The sequence below is a fragment of the Nannobrachium achirus genome (genome assembly GCF_963921795.1).
Source record: "Nannobrachium achirus genome assembly, chromosome: 3".
NCBI lineage: Eukaryota > Metazoa > Chordata > Actinopteri > Myctophiformes > Myctophidae > Nannobrachium > Nannobrachium achirus.
In genome coordinates this window covers 32,752,353-32,775,097 of record NC_137812.1, presented here as the reverse complement: position 1 = coordinate 32,775,097, position 22,745 = coordinate 32,752,353, and the positions used below count along the sequence as shown (strand labels likewise).

The window sequence follows — 22,745 nt, the reverse complement described above, 5'->3', positions numbered from 1 at the left end:
AGTCTGACCTCACCAGCCCATATTTGGGCATGAGCAACTTATGTCTCCATATATGGAGATATGATGACATCACACAGTCCTCAGCCGATGATGTGGCGTGATGTCATACAATACACAAACGAGCCCTACAGTATAAAGGGGCAATTCTTGCCAGGAAAGAAGCATTTCTTCGACTCAGACCTTATCGCCAGGGTTGGCTTATAGCAGCTGTCGGTAGGACCATATATGGATTCTGTTAGTGTGGATCTCCTAACAGGGCATCATCTGGGATACAATCCCTTTTATGCCCATATATGGAGATCCCTAACAGAATCCCTTTCATGCCCATATATGGAGATCCCTAACAGAATCCCTTTTATGCCCATATATGGAGATCCCTAACAGCATCCCTTTTATGCCCATATATGGAGATCACTAACAGCTAACAGAATCCCTTTTATGCCCATATATGGAGATCCCTAACAGAATCCCTTTTATGCCCATATATGGAGATCCCTAACAGAATCCCTTTTATGCCCATATATGGAGATCCCTAACAGAATCCCTTTTATGCCCATATATGGAGATCCCTAACAGAATCCCTTGTATGCCCATATATGGAGATCCCTAACAGAATCCCTTTTATGCCCATATATGGAGATCCCTAACAGAATCCCTTTTATGCCCATATATTATGGAGAAATCCCTGCTCTGAGTATCTGACATCAGTGTGATGTCACCTGTTTATGCCCATATATGGAGATCCCTGCTCTGCGTATCTGGTTGCTATGGTAAACAGTTGGTTGCTATGGTAAAAAAACATGGTTGCTATGGTAAACAGTTGGTTGCTAGGGTAAACAGTTGGTTGCTAGGGTAAAACCATGGTTGCTAAGGTGGTTGCTAATTTACACTAACAGACCAGCAACAACAGACTGTTGCCACAGCAACGTACACAAAGGTTTGTGTACACATGTGGTGTGATGTCATACTGATGCGGAGATATGAGCAGGGCAAAGGTGTGACGTGTGACGTGTGACGGACGGACGGACGGCCGGTGGAGGTTTTCATAGTAAACTGCTCCCTGACGGTCGCAATAAAGCCCCCCAAAATATGCCCTATTCTAATCATTTGGACTTTTGTGTAATCAAACTGATGTTTTTTGTCAAACTCCTTTTGTCAGAAAATCTGCTCTCGGTGTTGACGTGTAAACAGAGTTAAGCGTGTTTTTGTGCTGCCATGTCATAATGTGTGCTTCGGTTTTTGAATGCCATAATGGCTTGGCTTGTGATGCCATAATGTAAAGTTGGTTGTCCATCCATCTTCTTTCGCTTATCTGGAGTCAGTGGTTGTGTATACTTTTAAATCTTCACCCTCTGTTGAACTTATTTGGTAACCACTACTGTGTCAACATACTATGACAACACTTTATGAGGAATCTTCATGAGCTACAGTATGAGCTTGTAGAAGGTTGGGAAACACTGGGTTAACCCACAAGGGTTTTTGCACCACTCAACCATCAAGGTATATTTGTTACTCGGCTACTCATACAGGTACAATGCAAGTATGAGGTCCTCAGAAGAAAGTGCCAAAACGACATAGAGTAAGAATAATTTTAACTAAGTTGTTACTTTTAACAATGCGACACGTTGGGGGCTTGTGAGCTTGTAGATCTGCTATTTTCAAAGGATTTATACATTTGGAAACTTGTAAAATGTGACATTTTGCATAAAGTGTAGGCCTACTGTTACTTTTGGTATATTTTGATGCCAGCACTTTTGTACTTTTACTTTTACTTGTAACAGGCCAGGGTATTTCTACATGGTGATACTTGGTGATACATTTTCTCAAGTAAACGATTTGAGTACTTCTTCTTCCACCACTGCTTAATGTCTACTGACTTCAAAGGCCTATTGTATTGTCACCTTCCAAATAGTTTGTGTGTGCTTTGACTCTCCAAAGCCTGAGTTGAGTTGATTGAGTTGCTGTGAGGAAGCTGTGTGGTCAGAGTGTCTGCCACAGCGATGAGCCAGTAGTCAGATACTTCCTTGTCGTTGTCATTCTCATCATTGTGAAGACTATAATATGCCCATCAATTGCTCAGTATCTGTCCAACCTCTGATTGGAGAACTGATTGATGTTTATCCAAAGTAAACTTATCATAGTTTTAACTTTAATATCTTTTTCAAGACACAGTGTCAGTTTAGCGTCTGAACATTTTAGTTACTTTGTGAAGTTATAGCTTGATTTGTGATGTTTGGAAGTACTTGGAAGAGTGACTAATCTGGTAAGTTCATGCATTCAAACTAAATTATATTATCATCTTAGCATTCATAATAGGCTCTACCCGTTTATCATTTTGTTCGATCTATGTATGGTTTATGTACGTGATATGAAAAAACTAGTTTGAAACATGTCAAGAATCCAAGTGAAAATATCGTGATTGAAGTCAAGAACTTGTGAAAAACCATAGATGTCAATTTCTGGCTGGCACTGTGCTTCTTTATAATGTTTGTGTTAATAATAATTCAGATAGAGGAAGCCAATGAAATTGACTTCAAGCCAGGAATTATACAGTAGGTCCACATAGTGAATAGATTGACTATTCAGTAGCATTAATTGAAGAATAAAAGTATGAGCTTTAACTATATGCAACCTGTACAGAGTTCTCTCCAGTATTACAACTGCTCTGTTCTTCTGACTATCATAAAATACAATGGGCACATTAAATAATATAACTAATATAAATAAATGTGATGACATATATATGTATGTATGTGTGTGTGTGTGTGTGTGTGTGTGTGTGTGTGTGTGTGTGTGTGTGTGTGTGTGTGTGTGTGTGTGTGTGTGTGTGTGTGTGTGTGTGTGTGTGTGTGCGTGCGTGCGTGCGTGTGTGTGTGTGCGTGCGTGTGTGTATGTATATATACGGTATATGGGTCCCCTGATTTGTCATCTTAAAATGGGTCCCCTGATAAAAAGGTTTGGGAAACAGAATCTATTGCCAGAAACAGGATTAGTATTACATTAGTAAAATCTATTAATTGCATTTAATTTATGTTTTTGTGATTGTGATTTTCTATTTTCTATTGATATTTATTTCATCTTAGAGGTGTCATTTTATGGAGCCACTATTTCTGTCCATAGGTTGTTGCATAGCTTCATCTAAATTAAAATATGCCTCGTTCATTCCTGATAAAACGAGTGGGCCTGCATCACCTGCGTCCCACATCGAGCAACACCCACCCAGCATCCATGGTAACACTGAGTCTTAAACAAGGACAGGGTTCCTGGAGTGCACCCCTGGAGCATTCCACAACCAAAACATATAATGACCGTATAACTAATGGACCGTTACCTTTGTGTCTTGCACCTGGCTTCCGCCCTGATGCACTTCAGTCATGCAGCACCGGTAGGACTTTCATTTTTGTATCTGTTTGTTACTTGTTGAAGTACAGTCCATCACTGGAAGAGAGTAAAACTAGGGAAATGTGATAGTTCACTACAGTATCGCATGTGTAACTGGAAGTTCATGACCCGTTCATTACCTTTGTTGCATGTGATTGGTTTCCTTTAATATTCCTCAACACTTGCAAACTAATACGGCTTAAAAAAGAAGTGTCCATGCATCAGGAAGGTGTGTAAATGGTAACCAACCAAGTTATTTTTCGTGCCCCCTAACTTTGGAATGCTCTCCCTCAAGCTGTCAGGGATGCAGACTCCTTAGACATTTTAAATCTAGATTAAAAACGTATCTCTTTTGCCTACACTACGGTCTGCATTAATCTCTGAACTTCACTTTTATGACCTACGGTAACCCTTCTCAGTGTTTTTACATTATGTTGTTTTATTTTATCCTATTTTGTTTTTCCCTTTCATTTCTTTGCTGACTTATGCATCTTCAGCTGTGTACTGCTACATGGAAATTGTTTGATCATTTGTGCTGGCACTTTTTAATGTTTTCTCCCTTTTCTTTGCTATTGTGTTTGCTGTTTGCCTTGTTGTGAAGTACAGAGAGACCCCTTGAGGTGATGTTGCACTATAAATAAAAAATAAACTGAAACTGAAACTGCAGCAGGCGACCAGTGCCTGCAGACCAATCCCTGCAGTCCTATTGACAAATAACAATCTCCCCCATGCACTCTCCCTATAGTGGCATGGTCCAGGCCCACTTTGAGCCCAGAATGTCAGCAAGCACCATCAGTGAGGTGTGAGGTGTTGATGCACCAACCTCAGAGCCTGAGCAGTGGCTGCTCCAAGATCAGTGCTCTTCTTCAAGAACAGTGTACTCTCTGTAGCAAAGTATGGCATCGTCTCATATTACAGCAGTTTTATTATATTAATCACCTTATTGTTATTAGTTAGTTAGTTATTGTTCTGTTCTGTTCTGTTCTGTTCTATGTTTTGTTTTTTTACACATTAATGCCACAGTAATGAAGTGATGATGATCCAACTCTGGGCTACCTGTAACACATGCATGCAGTATCCTTCTTAGGGATAGAGCTGTAATTGACAAATAATATTTGTATGCCATTTATATTTGTGAATGCCTCAGACTCAGAGTTAAAACACTGGTTTTCTTCTTTCTTCCTATTGCTTTCTTTAATCTCTTTCCCATTTTAGATTTTTCCATCCCTGTCCATTTTAAAGTGTCACGTTCCCAAGAGTCCCAAGCATAGCAGACATCATGGTCAAAGGACAGATACTGGGAAGCAACCATGCAGGAAAAAGGTATTCTATTCTTCCCTAATTGTTTTAATATTTAACTTGACTTTGCCCTTTGCCCTACAAAGAATAGCAGAAAATCTACAATCTCACAACACTTGTAGATGTGTAATTTAAAAGAATATATGTATAGTTTGAAATGGCTCAAAATTATGTATCAATTGAATAACATTATCCAAAAGAGAACTGATCAATTTGAACTGATGTTTGGCTGCACAGAACATATTTTTCCATTTCCTTCTAAAATCCAACAATATTTGGATGTAATATCTGCAGATATGAAACCATGATAATGTTATAGCCTTCTGGGATACATTTCAGGAAAGGACGTTTGACTGTAAAGTGTGTGGGAAAACGTTCAAGCGCTCCTCCACGCTATCTACCCATCTGCTGATACATTCAGACACCAGGCCTTATCCCTGCCAGTACTGTGGCAAGAGGTTCCACCAGAAGTCTGATATGAAGAAACACACCTTCACTCATACTGGTGAGTCTAGATTAGAACATTGTGGACTTTTCAGGGCATGGTTGTGGCATTGCTGAATTTAATGCTGAGCTTTATCATCATTTGCACTGCTGTAGATCCTCTGACAGGGCCCTTCTTGCCACCCCAAAGACTGTGTAGAGTGTAGACCAGTGTTGATTTAGTCGACTAAAAGGTCGACTACCTTTTTCACTGACAGAAAACAAATTAGAACTAAATAAAGACGAAGCTATCATGACAAAAACTACTATGACATTTTTGTCAACTTATAAAGATGTTAGGGAGGGACTAGTGGAGAAGAGATCCAGTAGTTGCGCTCTGGTGTTGCGATCTGAAAATAGCAGATATTTTAGTTGTTGCATGATTGTACCTCACAGTTATTCATCATTAAGACGTCATTTGAAGGCCAATTGCATAGCTTTTCTGTATGAGGATATTGGGGATCTTGTAGTTTATTCATTACTTCCCACTGTCTCTTTCAGGTGAGAAGCCTCATGTGTGCCAGGTGTGTGGTAGGGCTTTTAGCCAGAGCTCCAACCTCATCACTCACAGTCGTAAACATGAGGTCCGGCCATACCACTGTCCTCACTGTCTCTATGATTTCCAGCGCAAAGTAGACCTTAGACAACACCAGCAACATCACTGCATTTACCACTGATTTCACCACGACTGAGTTCAGATTGAGTCAATGGTTGGAAAGAATAACCTTTTTTGATGTTCAAGCTTGAATGAGGCTTTGCTAATACTGTATTTGTTGTTTTTGTTGTCGGACAGCCCTAAACCAAAAAGATCTGAATGTATCCCCTCTTGTATATGAAACAGCTATAGCTTGGTAGTGGCTTGTGTTGTTTTTACACAGCATGCCTAAAGCTCTCTCAAGAACTAAAGCACCACTACTGGAGGTTCTCTAGGTTTAAAGCATAAAAAGACAAAAATAACTCATACAGACAGCTCATGTAAATGGTCACTGCTTTTTTGCCCGGGCAATATGACAGTTGTTCTGCAGTGTGCCTAAGTATCAAGTACCAAGTTCGAATCCCTCCTGAAAACTCATATAAAGCTACCTTTATTCCCCAAATGTTTTAACCTACTGTGTCCTCCTACTGCATTGGCTGAGTAATGTGTTTTGCTCTCTCTTGTTGTGTGTGGTTTCTGTTTTTGTATTGTGGATATGTTAAAGATTAGTACACATTAGTACATCTTTTATCCCCAAAAAGAGTAGTGAAAAACACCCAATGGGCAAAATGAATGTCTTCTGGACGAAATGAGGGACCAGCAGGGGACCCCTTCTCTACTGCAACATGAATGAGAGTAGCTGACTCTGAGTAATACATAGTACTGCAGTTCAACTAATTATTTCCCCCACAGCTTGCAGAGTGAGCTCTTGAGCCAGTAGAGGGCATTGATACTTCATTTAACTAAAACAGTAGATACACCATACTGTCATGACATCTAATAGGCTACCAATATTTATACTAGGTAATAGGTTTACAATATCTTACAAGTAAATTCATGTGTAATTAGTGCTTCATTAACGCTTCATTAATGATTAACTCATACCTTAATTCACCATGAATTTTTCATTAATTCCTGTTAATTGATGATGAAATCACTATTACTTAAGCAAAGTTAATAGGCTATGTTGCGACTGTAGGTCGCAGTTTAGCATGTGAACCGCCACAGCTTGACCGTATCTATGTCTGTAATGCCTGACACTGTGGTTCCCCTGTCACATCATTGTGACATCACGTGTGACATCACAGTGATGTCAGATACTCAGAGCAGGGATCTCCATATATGGGCATAAATATAGGAGTAGAGAGGAGTGTCTCTTGTGATGGTTGTTCCAAAGCTTCCATGTGGTGCATTGCTGTGTTAGGCTGACAGGGGTCTCCCAAGTTGGACTGGCTCACTGGACGAATAAACTTGAGAAGACATATTGACAAAATAATTGTTTATTATTTTTTGGTCTTTTTTTCATTCTTCTGTTTTTGAAGAGTCTGTTTCCTGTAAAATCACAAGACAGGAAATTAGATTATGGTATTACCTATCCTGTTTAATGTACCTACAATGCTGAGTTATTCAAAGGGCTTTTAGTTCAAATATCCTTAATAGCCAGTTTCAACCTGATATCCTGGTGAATTTACATGTCGCCAGAGATATCTGTACATTTTACCATGCAGTGTGCTGCTCAGGTGAGCTAATACGCGGGGGAATTATGGGTTAAGTGTCCTGTCCAGAGACATAAAGCTTAGGAGGTACCAAGGATTGAATCGAGGAGCCTCTGACTCCAACAGCTGCTCTACCTACAGTATGTGTCTGTCCACTTCTCTGCTCAACTTTGTCCTACTGATATACAGATCAATTCACTCACGCTCTAAGACAGACCTGTTAACAATAACATCTGACCGCTCTAATGAAAGCTGCATTCATTTTTTATCTTTAGATCTCATGGTGACCTTAGTCCAAACCTTTCAGCAAAACACATCACTGAACTAGAAGCAGTGCTCTTCCGAGCACAGGTCTCCACCAGGCCACACAAATCGGCCTGTTATAGCGCCACCATGAGGCTGATTTAAAAAATGTGGGGCAGAGGTTCTGAATTAGCATCCAGGGAGTGTGTGTGCTCAGTTTGGCAGCGATCGGGCCAACGGCGCCGGAGATTAGCTGGTAACAACCAGGCCACACAAATCGGCCTGTTATAGCGCCACCATGAGGCTGATTTGAAAAATGTGGGGCAGAGGTTCTAGATTGGCATCCAGGGAGTGTGTGTGCTCAGTTTGGCAGCGATCGGGCCAACGGTGACTGAGATTAGCTGCTCACAAACTGCGAGGACGCACGGACGCACGCACGGACGGACGGACGCACGCACGGACGGACGGAGGGGAAAACATACTCTCCCTCAGCCTTCGGCTGGTGGAGACAATGAACACTATACTGTCTTCTTCAGTGCCCTTAAATATTAAACAACATTTTAAAAGCTGCTGCTGTAAAGTCTGACCTTAGAGGTTATACCACAGATCTAAGTCTCACCATGAGGATAATGTACATCAAAATATAGTCTACTGGTGCTCTTTCATACAGTATGATACCCACCTGAAACAGGCCCATAAACGCCTATTCGCTCCAAGCCATTGTTTCAGAAACTCTAAACTAAGCCTGCATCAACAGAGGTTTGTTTTCTCGAGAGGTATGTGTGGAGTCAGGTACCTTAAGATCATTTATTTGAAAGAAGTTTTATTTTTATTTCAATTTACTGCGTCTGCCGGTCCCTGTCGCTAACAACCTCCACTGCGAAAGGAGTAGACAATGACACGGCTCCTCCGTTTCACATGGAGTTTCACCAGGGAAACTGTCTGATCTAGCCCTGACCAGTAAGACCTACTGTATGATAGAAATCGAAACCAATTCTGCACATGCTCATCATGCCTCACAACACAGTATATCCAAGTGCTGAAGTAAAATGTTGTTGATGATATGGGTTGAGAGAGAGACCCCAGGAAGAGCAGCTGCTGTGACTGTACAGTAAGGGGGATCTAATACATCTAAATCTAAATGATAATCTACAAATCTGCTTAGGTTGTCCTTTCATACCCTGAATTGCTCCCATCTTCTGATCTCTGCATAGAAGGCATCCCCCGGGCAGGAGGTGTAGTTCACCATTTGTCGATGTCCATGGATGGTGAAGTTGGCAGCCAGTCTCCCTCCATCTACTGCACACTGGATGAGACGATGGCGCAACAGGTCCATGGAATAGCGAGATGGCAGGGCGGAGGTGTAGTTACCGATGATTGACACGCCGTAGCCGATGGAGTTGTGCCCCCTGGTGTGTCTGCCCATGTATTTCCAACCCCTGCCCTCATAGACATAGCCATCGGAGCCAACCACAAAGCTATGGACACAGAGTGAATAATGGCACACGGTTAACAGATAAATGACATGCTTTCTAACAATACTTCTCTAGGATCTTGATTAGAACATTTTCAAGCAACAGTACTAAATATACTGTAGCCTAAATAACTGCCCCCCCCCTTTACCACCAGGATATTATCCAGACACTTACCAGCTAAAATATGATGTCTGTCCCTTCCTTAATTCCCTACAATATTCATTGAATATTCCTCCTGGATCCCAAGCAATGGAATCACCTCCCCCTTCACTCAGGACTCAAACCGCAGTGTGACAACGTACCTCTTCAGACTTCACCTCAACCACTACTAGCACTCCTTATTTCATTAATTGTTGCCTATTTCAATAGATTCTAGTTATGCTATGCAGATGTACAGTATAGTTATAGTCACCAGTAAGACTCCCTAATCGGGAGATAAGCGACCGTTGGTCGCTTATCTCCACAAATAGGCCAAAAGTTTGTTTTACCAATTATCAAGACATACGGGCAGTTGACAGTTTGCCATGGTTACTCATTGAAGTTGAATCTCCATATATGGGTGGGTGACGTGACGTAACGTTTTCGCTGTCCTCGGTGTCAAACATGTATAAATAAAAAATATATTTGTCAAAAACCTTCTGAATATTGTGCAGGACATTAAGCTTTATGTGAACTTACTCAAGATTAAAACATTTAATTCCTCATTTCTTCAGAATTTTCAACCAAACATGGCAAAACTCATATGGTGTGACTGTCCTGACCTTGTTTCTCAAAGTGGGAACTTGAATAAAACTAAGAAAAAGAATTGCTAAAAATCATTTGAAAATGAATTTAGGCTAAAGAAATGTCTATTTGTGAGCCTATATCTTTTCAAAGTCAAAGCATAATGTTTTCAGTCATTTCTGATCAAAAACATTTTGTCCCCCAAACCAAAATCATTTGGTGTGACACTAGTTTGGACAAATTAAACAGGCAATTATTTGGACACCTATTGGCTAGAGAGGTCCTTCTTCTGTAAGGCTATTCAGCACTCCCAGCACAACTGCAAGACAGGTGTCTGAGGTGAGTTATGATTTTAACATTTTCATGAAATGCCATCTTGTTGAAACTTTGACAAACTCACCACTTTGGATGTCTGTTGGTGTGACACCTTTTCATTAAAAAAAGCTTAAGTTATTTGAAGTTTTGGTCATATTTCCATGTAGATCTAGGTTGCTTTGTTATAGCTAGCATGCTGTTAGCATGCTAATGTGTACATAGTAGCCTCAAGGTAAACCTAAATGCAGAAAACGTAATATGGTGTGACACTTAATCATAATGGTGTGACATGTCTGCTTGTCACGCCATATGACTTGATTGTCACACCATATGATTTATACTGTATTTAACTACAGATATAACAATAAATAACAAAGTTCCATGTTTCTTTTGTACATTTAAACATTTGTTTTAAACATTTTTACATAAAATGTAATTTAGCTTCATTCAGTGATACTTCAAATTCATCAGACAGAGCAGAAACCCCTTCACAGAAACCTTAACATATTGTTTCAATCTAAACAATATTTTCTCTTTGTCTTAAACTATACATTCCATTTTCTTTTGTCAGCTGGAAAATGACAAGTGCTGAGAGAACGAGAAAGTACAGGGAGAAACTAAACAATGACCCAGCAAGGAGAGAGGAGCCAAAGGGGCGAGACTGCATTTTCTACGAAGAGCAGGAGGTTGTCTGTGGCATAGCAGAACCGCAACAAGGCAGCCGGTTTGCTACCCTCACCAAATACGACTGGCTGATGTACAATACAGTCTAAATGTATAATCTAATCTGATCTAATACTTTTGTACTTTCACTCACTGGACTGGACAGTGGACAGTGTTAAGGTAGGACCCGAGACAAAACTAGCGAAAATAGCTGATCTACAAGCTCTCAACACGTTGTGCTGCGAGCTTGTAGATCAGCTATTTTCGGAGTTGCACAACCCAGCACTCTTTAGCTAGTGGAGATGTGGTGTAATGTCATGATTCCTAATTACATTTGTTCAACACAAAATGCTGTGTTCAAGTTCAGGAGACTTCGGAAAAAAGCAATTTACCTGAATGCTGAGTTCTGTTTCCACTAATTGGTGTTAATAAAATGTTGCCTTGGCTCCAAGTGTGGCTATGCGCCTTATTGTCTCTTTAGGATCCTTCTGCCGTGGGCCGGCAGAAGACTTAGGTGTGCGTAGCATTCCTGTGCACATCCTCATCATCCATCTACTACTACAATTCTTTCTTATCCCATGTTAAAGCCCTACAATAATATCCTGTTCAGAAATATTAAGGCCATGTTATCCTGGGTAATTGTTTAATCAATCAGTAAAGTTCAGTACTCACTAATAGGTAGGTTAAAACACAGTTTGCTTTGACACATGAAGATATGATCATACGGTGTGACACTAAATCATTTGGTGTGACATTCCAAATAGTGAAAAATCATACCTTTATTAATGATTAAACCAAAAAAATGTTTATGGATTACATAGAGAATATTATCAGGAAGAGTCACAAATATTTGTGTAATTTTAGAGAAAGTTTTGACAGAATACATTTAAAATATGTTGTAAGATCATGAACATGGGCCTCACACAGAGTGTCGATTATGAAAAGAATATACAGATATAATTAATTTTCAAAAAACTATAGTGGATCACTGGTTAGTTATGATAAAGGACTTTTATAAAGTGAGTAACTTAAGAAAGATGTACTCCATTTTCATTTTATGAACAATTATTTTCATGTCACACCATATGACGATTTTAGGCACAAGTACAACAAACTGCTGAATAAAGTCTGATTCCAATAAAAGATCTAAAAACAAAATGTATTTCCATAAGGTTGAGAGTGAGTAGAACAAAAGTAAATAACTTTTATGCCTGCAATTTAAAGTTTTTTTTAAAACACATTTTTTGGGGCGTCACGTCACTGACCCATATGGAGACATAAGTTGCTCATACCATAGCAACCATGTTTTTTACAGGGCCTGGGATTGATGACATCAGAAATCTCCATATATTGGCATGAAAGGGATTTTGTTTCTGGAAATATGTCTGTGGGGTGCCACATTTGGAATAAAACACTTACATCACACATCTGGATATCCATACAGCCCATCTAGTTTGCCTGTGTCCATTTATGCCCATATCTCTGATGACATTGGGACAATGATCTCCATATATGGGCATAAAACTTATGTTAATTAGTAAAGCCTGGGGATCTCCATATATGGGCATGAGGGGTACCCTAAAAGGTCATCATCTGGGAATAGCAAATATAGTTATCCTAGAAAGTGAAAATCTTACATCAAAGGCCATAACTACCTACCTACCACCATACTGCATTCCTCATTAAACTACCTACCAGTAAGATGCCTATAGGGAGAAAAGCAAAGGGCGAGGTTGCACCATTTCTTGGTCTTCTGGCCAGTGATGTATATCGGACCATTTAACCATATATGGAGACATCTGGTACCCAAAGATATTCACAGATATGGGCTTAATATTGATGACATAAGGGATCTCCATATATGGGCGTAAAAGGGATTTGGTTCCCCTGGCATCACAGGGATCTCCATATATGGGCATAAAATGGATTTGGTTACCCTGGCAACACGGGGATCTCCATATCTCCATATATGGGCATAAAAGGGATTTGGTTCCCCTGGCATCACAGGGATCTCCATATATGGGCATAAAAGGGATTTGGTTCCCCTGACATTACAGTGATGTCAGTGGCTGGTTCTACAGAGGGGATCTCCATTTATGGGCATAAAAGGGAATGTATGTATGATGATGTCAGATATCATAGACGTCATAGGACTTTCACATAACGAATAACTGAGTAAGCATGTAAACCCGTAAAATCTATATTTGGGCATGGCTGATTTATGACCTCATCATGATGACACGAGCAAACACAGCTGAATTGTATAAATGATCAGTGCAGAAACCAACAGAAGTATTTGACCAAGACTCTTCGATTTAAACATCAACAAAGGTGTGACGTTTGTTGATGGTCACAAAGGTGTGACGAACGGACGGACGGCCGGTGGAGGTTTTCATAGTAAACTGCTCCCTGACGGTCGCAATTACTGAATCATATTTAAATAGACAAACTGTATTGTAACTATATGTTATTTAGATGTTTATTTAGACAAATGCTAGGTTTGATGTTTTGGTATCCTATAGGCCTATTGTGCAATTGATTTCTTTGCACTCTATTTACTTGTCCATTTACCCTATCATTTGTTGACTAGGGTCCATGACATTTACTCCGATCTTGCTCTGGAAGTCGCTCTGGAGTAAATTGTTCCCACATTCCAGATTAGGATTACTTTCAGTGTTGACCTGTGGTTTGTACAGACAGCTTCTGGTTCCTGCTTACCTGTACCCAATGTCACTCCAGCCACGGTCGACCTGGTGGAAGCGTTGCATTGACCTCATGTTACGGGAGCATTTTGGGAAGGACAAACAGGGTGAGGATGGCTCATAGGTGTGGTGGATGTACAAGAAGGGAAGTGGCAGGGACAGTGGGATAGGCGTGTCCCGGAAAGGTTTTGCCCCCCACTGACACCGATGGATGATGGGAGGGCAGTCTGGGTAGAGGAGGAGAAGATTTTGTTTACTGAGGGGGTGGATGTATGTGTCTCTATGTCTACATCAGAAATACAACCCTGCACAATTGACCATTTCTAAATACTACTACTACTACTACTACTACTACTACTACTACTACTACTGGGGCCTGGTGTACAAGATACACTACACCACTATGATACCCAAGTACCTGTCAAAATACTTTATAAACATTAAGGATGTCCATAATTACAACACCAGAGGCAGCGCCACAGATCACTTTCAACCCAGAGTCAAAACCAACAAAGGGTCAAACTCGTTCTTCTGCTATACCACCAAAATGTGGAAAGCCTTACCGAAGGCCATAAAGGAGTGTGGATCACTAGCATCCTTTAAAATTGCCCTGAAAAACCACCTACAGGCAGCAGCCGTTAGCAACTGGTAAAAAAAACAAACCTAGCCCAGCCCTACCCTCCCCTGCCCCTTCTTTGTATATACATTCTGTTTGTTTAGACTTACTGTTTTCTTTTTCTTTTGTTGTTTTCATTTTATTTTATTTACATATCTACTGCATAGTACTGTGTTCTATTCGTCTGTCATTCAATGTTATATGAGATAGGCCTACTTTAATGGTTTCCTGTGGAAATAAGCTTAGTCTTTTCATGGATCTCCTTTTAGTAGACCTTGTACCAGTGAATTGTACCGTCATGAAACTGTACCTTTTCCTATGCAAACTTCTAATAAAGTCTTCAATCAATCAATCAAACTATTACTTCTACTACAACTACCAATAACTAGAGAAATTGCAATTTGGGAAATTGCGAGTGTGGTTGCCTAAAAAGTTACCTTACTCTTACATCACTAAAAGTTACTCACTATATATGGTGTTTCCCATTCAAAGTCAATGGGAAAGGTCAGATACCTAAAAGTTACCTTACTATATATGGTGTTTCCCATTCAAAGTCAATGGGAAAGGTCAGATACCTAAAAGTTACTCACTATATATGGAGTTTCCCATTCAAGTCAATGAGACTAAGAATTGTAAAAACTGCAAAATTCCCCAGAGTAATAATGTGGTTGCCCTGGCAACCACACTAATAATGATAACCAGTAAGACTTTATTTTCCTCCATGCCTTACCCCTTATCCCTAAACTTCTTTGCCCTTTTTTACAATTTTGAAAAAAAAGCTGATCTACAAGCTCACAACGTGTTGATATAGATCATCTATTTTAATTATTTGAAAATGTTTTTCAAAATATATAAAAAAAAAAGGTAAATACGTTTAGGGATAAGGAAGGGGTAAGGTATGGAAAATATAGTATATCATGTCCATATATGGGCAATACAAACCAGGTAAATTACTTCTTTCTTATACATTCCAGACTCCAAGTTAGAGTTCCTAATCAGAGTGACCAGGAAACATTTGCGTCAATCTGTGCCAAAAACTGACCCCAGTATTTGTGGACAAATTGCTGCAATCCGGCTTTCACTGATTTCTCCACTCCGTCATCAAAGGCAATCCATTCTGTCTGCTCCAGCTTCCAGACCAAAGCTAGTGTCTCCATAACCTCCTTCTGGGGATCAAGTGGTTCTAGAATGGACCTGGAGATCTGCCTTCGCCTTGGGCTAATAGGGCTAGATATATCATCAAGGCCCTTCCCTTCCTGCAGAGCATAACTGTAGTATCCCTTCAAGATCTGACTTAGGTTCTGAGGTTGTTCAGAGTCAGGCAGATTGCTGATGTTGGTGCCCAGGATAAGTCCATCCATGCCCCCATTGATCAGAGCATCAGTGGCCAGAGAAGGTGGACGGGCCAGTTTGAACACCTGAGGATGGGTCATGTTGTCCCAGCAGCCATCAGGCCCCAGGCGATTTGAAGGGGGGAAATCCTGGAGGCTGAGGAAGGACAGGCCGAGGTTTCTGGCTAAGGTGAGTGGGACAATCCCCACAGCTGGCGTACCCTCCATTTTAGCTTTCAGTCCTGCCTCAAGTCCTAGCAGTAAGGGTGCTAGGGCTACAGTGGTGCCATCTGGGACTAGAACTACGCCTCTTTCCTCTCCATGGTTGGTCACAATATGATACATGGCCTTATCAAAAAAGCTGAAGCTGGAGCAATTCAGAATGGCTGACTCAAGTGTTTCGATGTCAGTGTTGTTGTTAGAGGCACCCAGGAAATGGATGGTCATCGCGTCATCGAGGCCTGCTGTCCTCCGCAGGGCCCTGACCAGAGCAAGAGGGGGCAGGCCTGGGTTTGAGTCTTCAACCTGCGCCACAGCTCTGATGAAACTCTCCATGCTTCGCAGGTGAAACCGTGGCCCTGACATCAGAGCAAATGGAGAAGAAGAGAAAAACAAGTATTGCAAGACTATAAATGTAGACACTAGACATGTTTGCGATACATTGCTAAATCCTGAATGTCAATTTAACCCATAAGGGAGCTAAACTATAACACTCAGAATTGTACAGTGTACTGTACATGAACCTGAATGGTGTAATTTCATATGCCACTCATTCCGTAGGTCACGCTCTTCCAAAATATGTTGAACAGATATTATGTCACATATCTCGAGGGAGTTGAAATAAAATGAACATAACATTGTTTTGTTAATGTGGAGCCTAAGAGATGCACTAATTTGCCAATCATTTCATCATCAGGGAAACATTATTGCACAAATAAAAGTAATAAATTATGAATATTGGTGTAATTAGTTGCCTAGGTAGACAACAATTGACATTAACAATGCCAGTAACACTATATCATCATAAAGAGCAAAGACATTATATTTAGATAATTCATAATTAGAAGTGTTATAGTTGATGCAATAAAACAAACTTTTACATGAACTGAAATTACCTGTCGGCCCACTGTAGACACTGTAGTACGATACAGTCAGGATAAAGAGGAAGCAATGTCCACTGCAACTCATTTTCAGCTCTGTGACTGAAAATACTAAAAAGGAAAGAAATCTTGATCTTAAAAATGATTGACCTAGTCCTAGACAACTACAATGAGATGTTCTCCCACCCCACTACTCAATAACTCAGTGTAAGGCATGGAGGAATTGTAACAATCTCCCTGTAGGCTCTCCAAAATGTTCCGTTGGGCAGCAGATCACTCTCTTGTCTCTTTGCAACTTCACAGACTTTGTACATGTATTTGTGTGTGTGTGTGTGTGTGTGTGTGTGTGTGTGTGTGTGTGTGTGTGTGTGTGTGTGTGTGTGTGTGTGTGTGTGTGTGTGTGTGTGTGTGTGTGTGTGTGTTACACTATGTACACTGATGGTTCCAAATATTGATTAGCCCAAAGTTAAAGTGAGTCATAGAAGAAAAAGTATAGGCTAGTTCAGGTCTTGTAGTTTAGCCCACTAAAGTTAGTAGCCTACAATATTAAGTTGTTTCAAACACATGATTTAATTTTATAGGCTTATTCCTTATGTCACAAAACATGTGTCTATAGGCTAGCTACTAATAGTCTTTCATTTAGTGTTTAACACTAATAATTCAAAGGGAAGATACTGTAGACCTGTGGTTAATTTGGCTCTTGGACTTTCTGTTTATTTGTTCAGTGGTTAGAGCTGCAAGGAAATACACTGTATGAACAATTTCAAAAACGTACTTTGACAACATTATAGATCACCAATAATTGAGCATCATTAGCCTATAGACCTGAGACCTCACATTATGAAGTATCAGAATTGAGTAAAAATGAAAAGAATATAAAGTTGAACTTGATTATTAATGTTCACGTTTGTTTGTTTGATTGATTGATTGATTGAAGACTTTATTAGAAGTTTGCATAGGAAAAGGTAGGCTACAGTTTCATGACGGTACAGTTCACTGGTAGGTCTACAAGTCTACTAAAAGGAGATCCATGAAAAGACTAAGCTTATTTCCACAGGAAACCGTCATAATTACAATTACAAATTTCAATAAGACTCTGGTCACGTCAGAATTTGTAAGGTATATTCTAGCTTTAATTTTTCATCTCTGGAAATCATGCCAATTAATAGAGTTATATATCTCTTATCTTCTTCTGTCATATCTCTGTCGCTATGGAAATGCCATGTGACTATGACGTTTACACTCGGAACAGGAAGTAAAGTGAAAACATTGGATTAGCTTGGAAGTGCATTAGTATTATAAGCAAGTGAGTAAAATCTCTGCCTTGTTTTATCTTTAGTTTTATGCATATGCAAACTGATCAAATAAACAGCGAATGCTTTGTTCAAATAGTATTTTCTAAAGTTTGACGTTTGCATTCTTTTTATATGTAAAGAACACCAAGCTAAGGCTAGCACGATGCTAACGGAGGAACCGAACACAGACAGTGCATTTTAATCGTTGCTGTCTTGCTGACTGAGTTCTATGTATTTTCCTTGTCGTTCATCCTTCCTTGTTGCTGGATCAGAAACATGGAGACTCGCTTCACGAGGGGGAAGTCTGCTATTCTGGAGCGGCCTCTCACCCGACCCAAGACCGAGGTGAGCAGGGGCGTCGCACCAAATTCTGAGCCCTGGGTACAAGGATTCACTGCGGGCAGCGGGCCCCCCATGAATGTTCTTCATAGGGGGTTTAACCCATTTAGACTGGGAACGCACTATTACACATTATTTTGTGCTTTAACTTTGGCAAAATAGCAGATATATGCCGCGCTGCGAGCTTGTAGATCTGCTATTTTTGAGTTTCAAATCCTTATAGGCCTATGGTTTTTTGAAAAAACTATGTTTCTATATGTCAGTAGGCAACGGGTCGGACCCCCATCTCAAAAGATTTAGTTCCAGGGACCCCCCAGAAGCAACATTTGAGTTACAAATGTTTGCTTAAAAAATACATATATTAAATGATTTTCACAACTTTTCAAAAATAGCAGATCCACAAGCTCGCAGCGCGGCACTCTGTGCCATGCTGTGACCTTGTAGATCTGCTATTTCTCCATAGATAAAGTATTTTAAGGCCCCTCCACCTTGGGCCCTAGTAACTCAGTCCCACTTTCCCCCCCTTGTGAAGGTGAGCGTGAGCGCGTTCGCGCTGCTGTTCTCAGAGATGGTCCAGTACTGCCAGAGCCGCGTCTACTCTGTGTCCGAGCTGCAGGCCCGCCTGGCGGACATGGGCCAGGGAGTGGGCGCCAGCCTGCTGGACGTGCTCGTCCTACGAGAGAAGAACGGCAAGAGGGAAACCAAGATACTCAACATACTACTCTTCATCAAGGTGAGAGAGACATCCGTCTGTCTGGCTATTTTCAATTAATTGAATACACGGGACCCACAAGGAAACAAGCCATAGTGTTTTCTTGGGTTTAATCCTTTTAGCAGGCCTTGTATAGAACTTATTCCTGTGCTTTTTTTTGCAAACTGTTAACTTAATAAAGTTCTCAATCAATTAATCAGTCAAGGTATTTTGGGGATTTAAAGTCGATGCCATGGAGGACAATATTGTCCTTGTCCTCACAAGGGAATTGTTTTCATGAGAGAAGAGAAGAAAGGGAAGAAAAAGAATGCATAATCGTATTACTTATTTATTACTACTTCCTTCTTGTTCTTGTATAAAGTAAAAAAGAGCCCATAATTAACACACAAAAAATGCTTTTGATGTCCTCACAAGTATTATTAATGAATGAATAACATTTTTTATTTTCGTGTTATGCCACCATTTTGGCCCATCCCATGAACACATTACACAAAAAGAAAACAACTGACATTAAAGATGGGGTGCTGTGATCCCCCCATGTCACAGGTATTTTTACAATCACTTGCTTTTCAATATGCAGTTATGCACAGCACATAATTTTATTGAGGATCTAAACAGTGGCATGTATCGTTTCTGTCTCTGAGGTGTCGCAAATGTGTGACATGTCGTCTTTTATTTTCCAGAAGAGATTACTTTCCAAAAGTCTCAGTCATTAAGAAATAGTGTTTGTTCATGAGCTTGGCCACGGGCTTCCTTTGTCTCCGATGTATTCCACCGAACTTCCGGCTGCATGCAGTTTGGCACCCATAGTGAGACAAGCCGGTTGGAATTGTGTGATAGCGAAAATGACGTCAGTGTCCCATCCTCTATCCTTGTCAGCTTTCAGGAAGTAACCAAAAATACACAGGGAAGACATATTTGCATATTAATAGTACTGTTAACACATTCAAAACAGAAAAAGTACAAAACTATGGCACCACCTCTGTGGCACCACACAAGGTGTGGTGTGCGAGTGAGTGAGAGATCAACTCTGATAGACTGAGACTCCATCAAGCCAGTGAAATATTATGACCATCTCTTTCTTCTCCTCGATCTTTGCTCAATGGTCCACAGGTGTCTGTGTGGAGATCTCTGTTTGGTAAAGAGGCAGACAAGCTGGAGCAGGCCAATGACGACGACAAGACCTACTACATCATAGAGAAGGAACCCCTCGTCAACTCCTACATCTCTGTACCCAAGGACAACAGCACCCTGAACTGTGCAGCATTCACTGGTGGCATCATAGAAGCCATCCTCACCCACAGTGGCTTCCCTGCCAAGGTTACAGTTCACTGGCACAAGGGCACCACGCTCATGATTAAGTTTGATGAGGCTGTGATCGCCAGAGACAAGGCCCTGGAAGGCAGATAGAGGAGGAGGAGGAGTAGGGATGGGACGACATGATAATTACTATGATTATTGTAAAAATGATTGTGATTAACAACATTATTGTGATCATTAAAATGTGCTTAAAACTAAACCACTTTGTTAACCACTTGAACCCCCAGCATCCCTATTCTGGGGAGAATGTTTGCCAAAAATAGACAATCTACAAGCTCATTACTTGTGGCAATGTGTTGTGAGCTTGTGAGCTTGTTTCCTATTTTTGGCAAAACAATTTGTGTAGAGTGAAATCAAAGCGTACCAAATGCTCTTTACACTACAGATCCGTATTATAGAGGGTTTAAGTGGTATTGAATTTGCAGCTCAACAAAAAACAAATGTATCCTAGTGTATGACGGAGGACAATTCCACGATACAATTATTGTGAGCATTTTAACCATGTCATCCCATCCCTAGGTTCGATGAGGTGGGTCATTGATGCCCTGTTAAGTGACATTTAAATTTAGTCAGAGTGAATACATCTTTATTCATTATTATTATTATTTTAGTCTTTTTGGAATGGTCTCTAGTTGTACTTTTTAAAGTAAGACTGGCATTATACGGGGACCAGGTGTGGGCTTTTGTGTGTTACTCTGTTAGACGTAGAGTACTATACTGAGAAAAGCTGTTAAAATGGCAACAGCTTTGTGGAGATCAGAATATACTAACTAGACCAAACCTGGTGACCTGCTTATCCTTTACAATAAAACAAATGAATTTGCCAGATCTCTCTGAAAAGCTGTATCCTGAAATAAAATATATTGCTGTTGGCTGCAATGAGCAACTCGGTTACATTTTAAATGTGCTGTTTTCATGGAAGCTGTGGGTGAGTCACCTGGTTAAACATGAGGATACAAGGATGATCGAAGCATTTTCCATGCTTGGTATTCCATGGAAACTCTTCTAGTTCCTCTTTGTTCTTGATTAGTTAGATTGTTATTATAGAGTCTTGATGCAGCCACAGTTGAATTTGTCTGTTCATCCACTTAAAAGGATATTTCACTTTCAAAAAAACTTTTTGTCATTTTATCTAATCAGGCTTTTATGAACACCCTGAACGGTTTTTAATTTGCCCTCGAAAGTGGGACTATATGGGGTGTTCATAAAAGCCTGATTAGACTATAAAATGACCAAAAGGTTTTTTGAAAGTGGAATATCCCTTTAAGCCCTATATACCCTGTACTTATTATTGAGACAGACAGACAGACACACACACACACACACACACACACACACACACACACACACACACACTAGCCTACAAGCTCAGTTGGCTGTTTATGCTATTTTTGAAAATGTTTAATTGTGTCATTTTTATTTATTTTTTGTCTTCTGTACATATGTTTCTATTTGTATGCTAGGCCTATTTGAGAAATGTAACCTAAGCAACATGCACGAGGAAACTAGGAAAGTATGTTTCCAAGGAGTGACAGCTTTATTTCATGGTCATATAATTCAACCTTTTGTTGTTTTGTATTCATGTAATGGGATGATCAATTCAAATAATTTGAATCATGTTTTATAAGGGGTATTTCAAATGAAAACATTTTAATGTACATGGGCTTTTATGTGCAACCCCTGACAGCTGTTAAGTTGCTTGATTCTATATTTGATATTAATTTCATCAGACACACCTCACTCCTATATAAACCTTGGCTATTCAAATTCTTCTTTTCACGTTAACCATGTAAGACTCCTTGAAAACACATGACCCTGGTTGGAAAATGAATTAAAGGAAGAAAAGTGTTTGAAAAATGACAAGGTCCCAGCATAAGGACATCAGTCACCAGAACAGATGTGTGTTTTCAATAACATGAAGTTGAATGGGGTTGATAATAGGGGCCATTCCCAAGATGCTTTGCAATCTTTCATGGGCAGATGTGACTCATGGGGCGCACGTAGTGTTACTGTAAATACTAATAAAGAAATAGACAGCCCACCCACTGAAATCAAAATCGCATAAACGATAGAAAGCACCAAATGAAAACATTTTAACACTCTTCTTTTCTCTAATTACAATCTAAAATATGAACCTTTCTATTAAAAAAAATGTCCTTTAGATGAATATCAAAGCTCTAAAATATTGAATCAAGCAACTTTAGAAACTGTCTGGGGTGCACTGCACACAAAAGCCCTGCAGTAGAATGACCCCCGAAGTGTAAATTCAATGGTATTAAAAGTCAACCCTGAAATAAAATAAATGCAAGAATATTTGTTGTGTAAAAGAAGTGCATTATGTTGTACCTAGTATGAATAAATAAACAGAACAACACTGTCAAGTTGCTTGCCTTGAGGCCTTGAGGCAGGTTGGAGGAGGGAGCTGAGAGGGGATGCTGTTGCTGTCAGTATCATCACATGGTAGAGTCACATGACCGGTGTGAGGAAGAGCCTTTCAACACTAGTCGGCAACTGAGCTGTGAGCTCCGCGTTATGTCTGCTCTTTACCGATAGCTGGC

At 40.1% G+C, this 22,745-nt stretch overlaps 2 protein-coding genes across 2 annotated transcripts; one reads left to right on the top strand and one right to left on the bottom strand.

Annotated features, from left to right (window-relative positions):
• Positions 1-7,121: 7,121 nt before the first annotated feature.
• LOC308282531 (N-acetylmuramoyl-L-alanine amidase-like) lies at positions 7,122-16,813 on the bottom strand. Its single transcript, XM_080722904.1, has 5 exons — positions 16,537-16,813; positions 15,133-15,999; positions 13,491-13,701; positions 8,777-9,074; positions 7,122-7,189 (listed from the first exon to the last, which is right to left on the bottom strand). Exons 1-5 carry the CDS (start codon positions 16,607-16,609, stop codon positions 7,160-7,162), a joined length of 1,479 nt encoding a protein of 492 aa, XP_080579030.1. The 5' UTR covers positions 16,610-16,813; the 3' UTR covers positions 7,122-7,159.
• Positions 16,814-17,763: 950 nt separating this feature from the next.
• Positions 17,764-21,230, top strand: trappc5 (trafficking protein particle complex subunit 5). The gene is made up of 4 exons (XM_080722267.1): positions 17,764-17,827; positions 18,089-18,161; positions 18,688-18,888; positions 19,981-21,230. Exons 2-4 carry the CDS (start codon positions 18,093-18,095, stop codon positions 20,275-20,277), a joined length of 567 nt encoding a protein of 188 aa, XP_080578393.1. The 5' UTR covers positions 17,764-17,827; positions 18,089-18,092; the 3' UTR covers positions 20,278-21,230.
• The last annotated feature ends 1,515 nt before the right edge of the window (positions 21,231-22,745 follow it).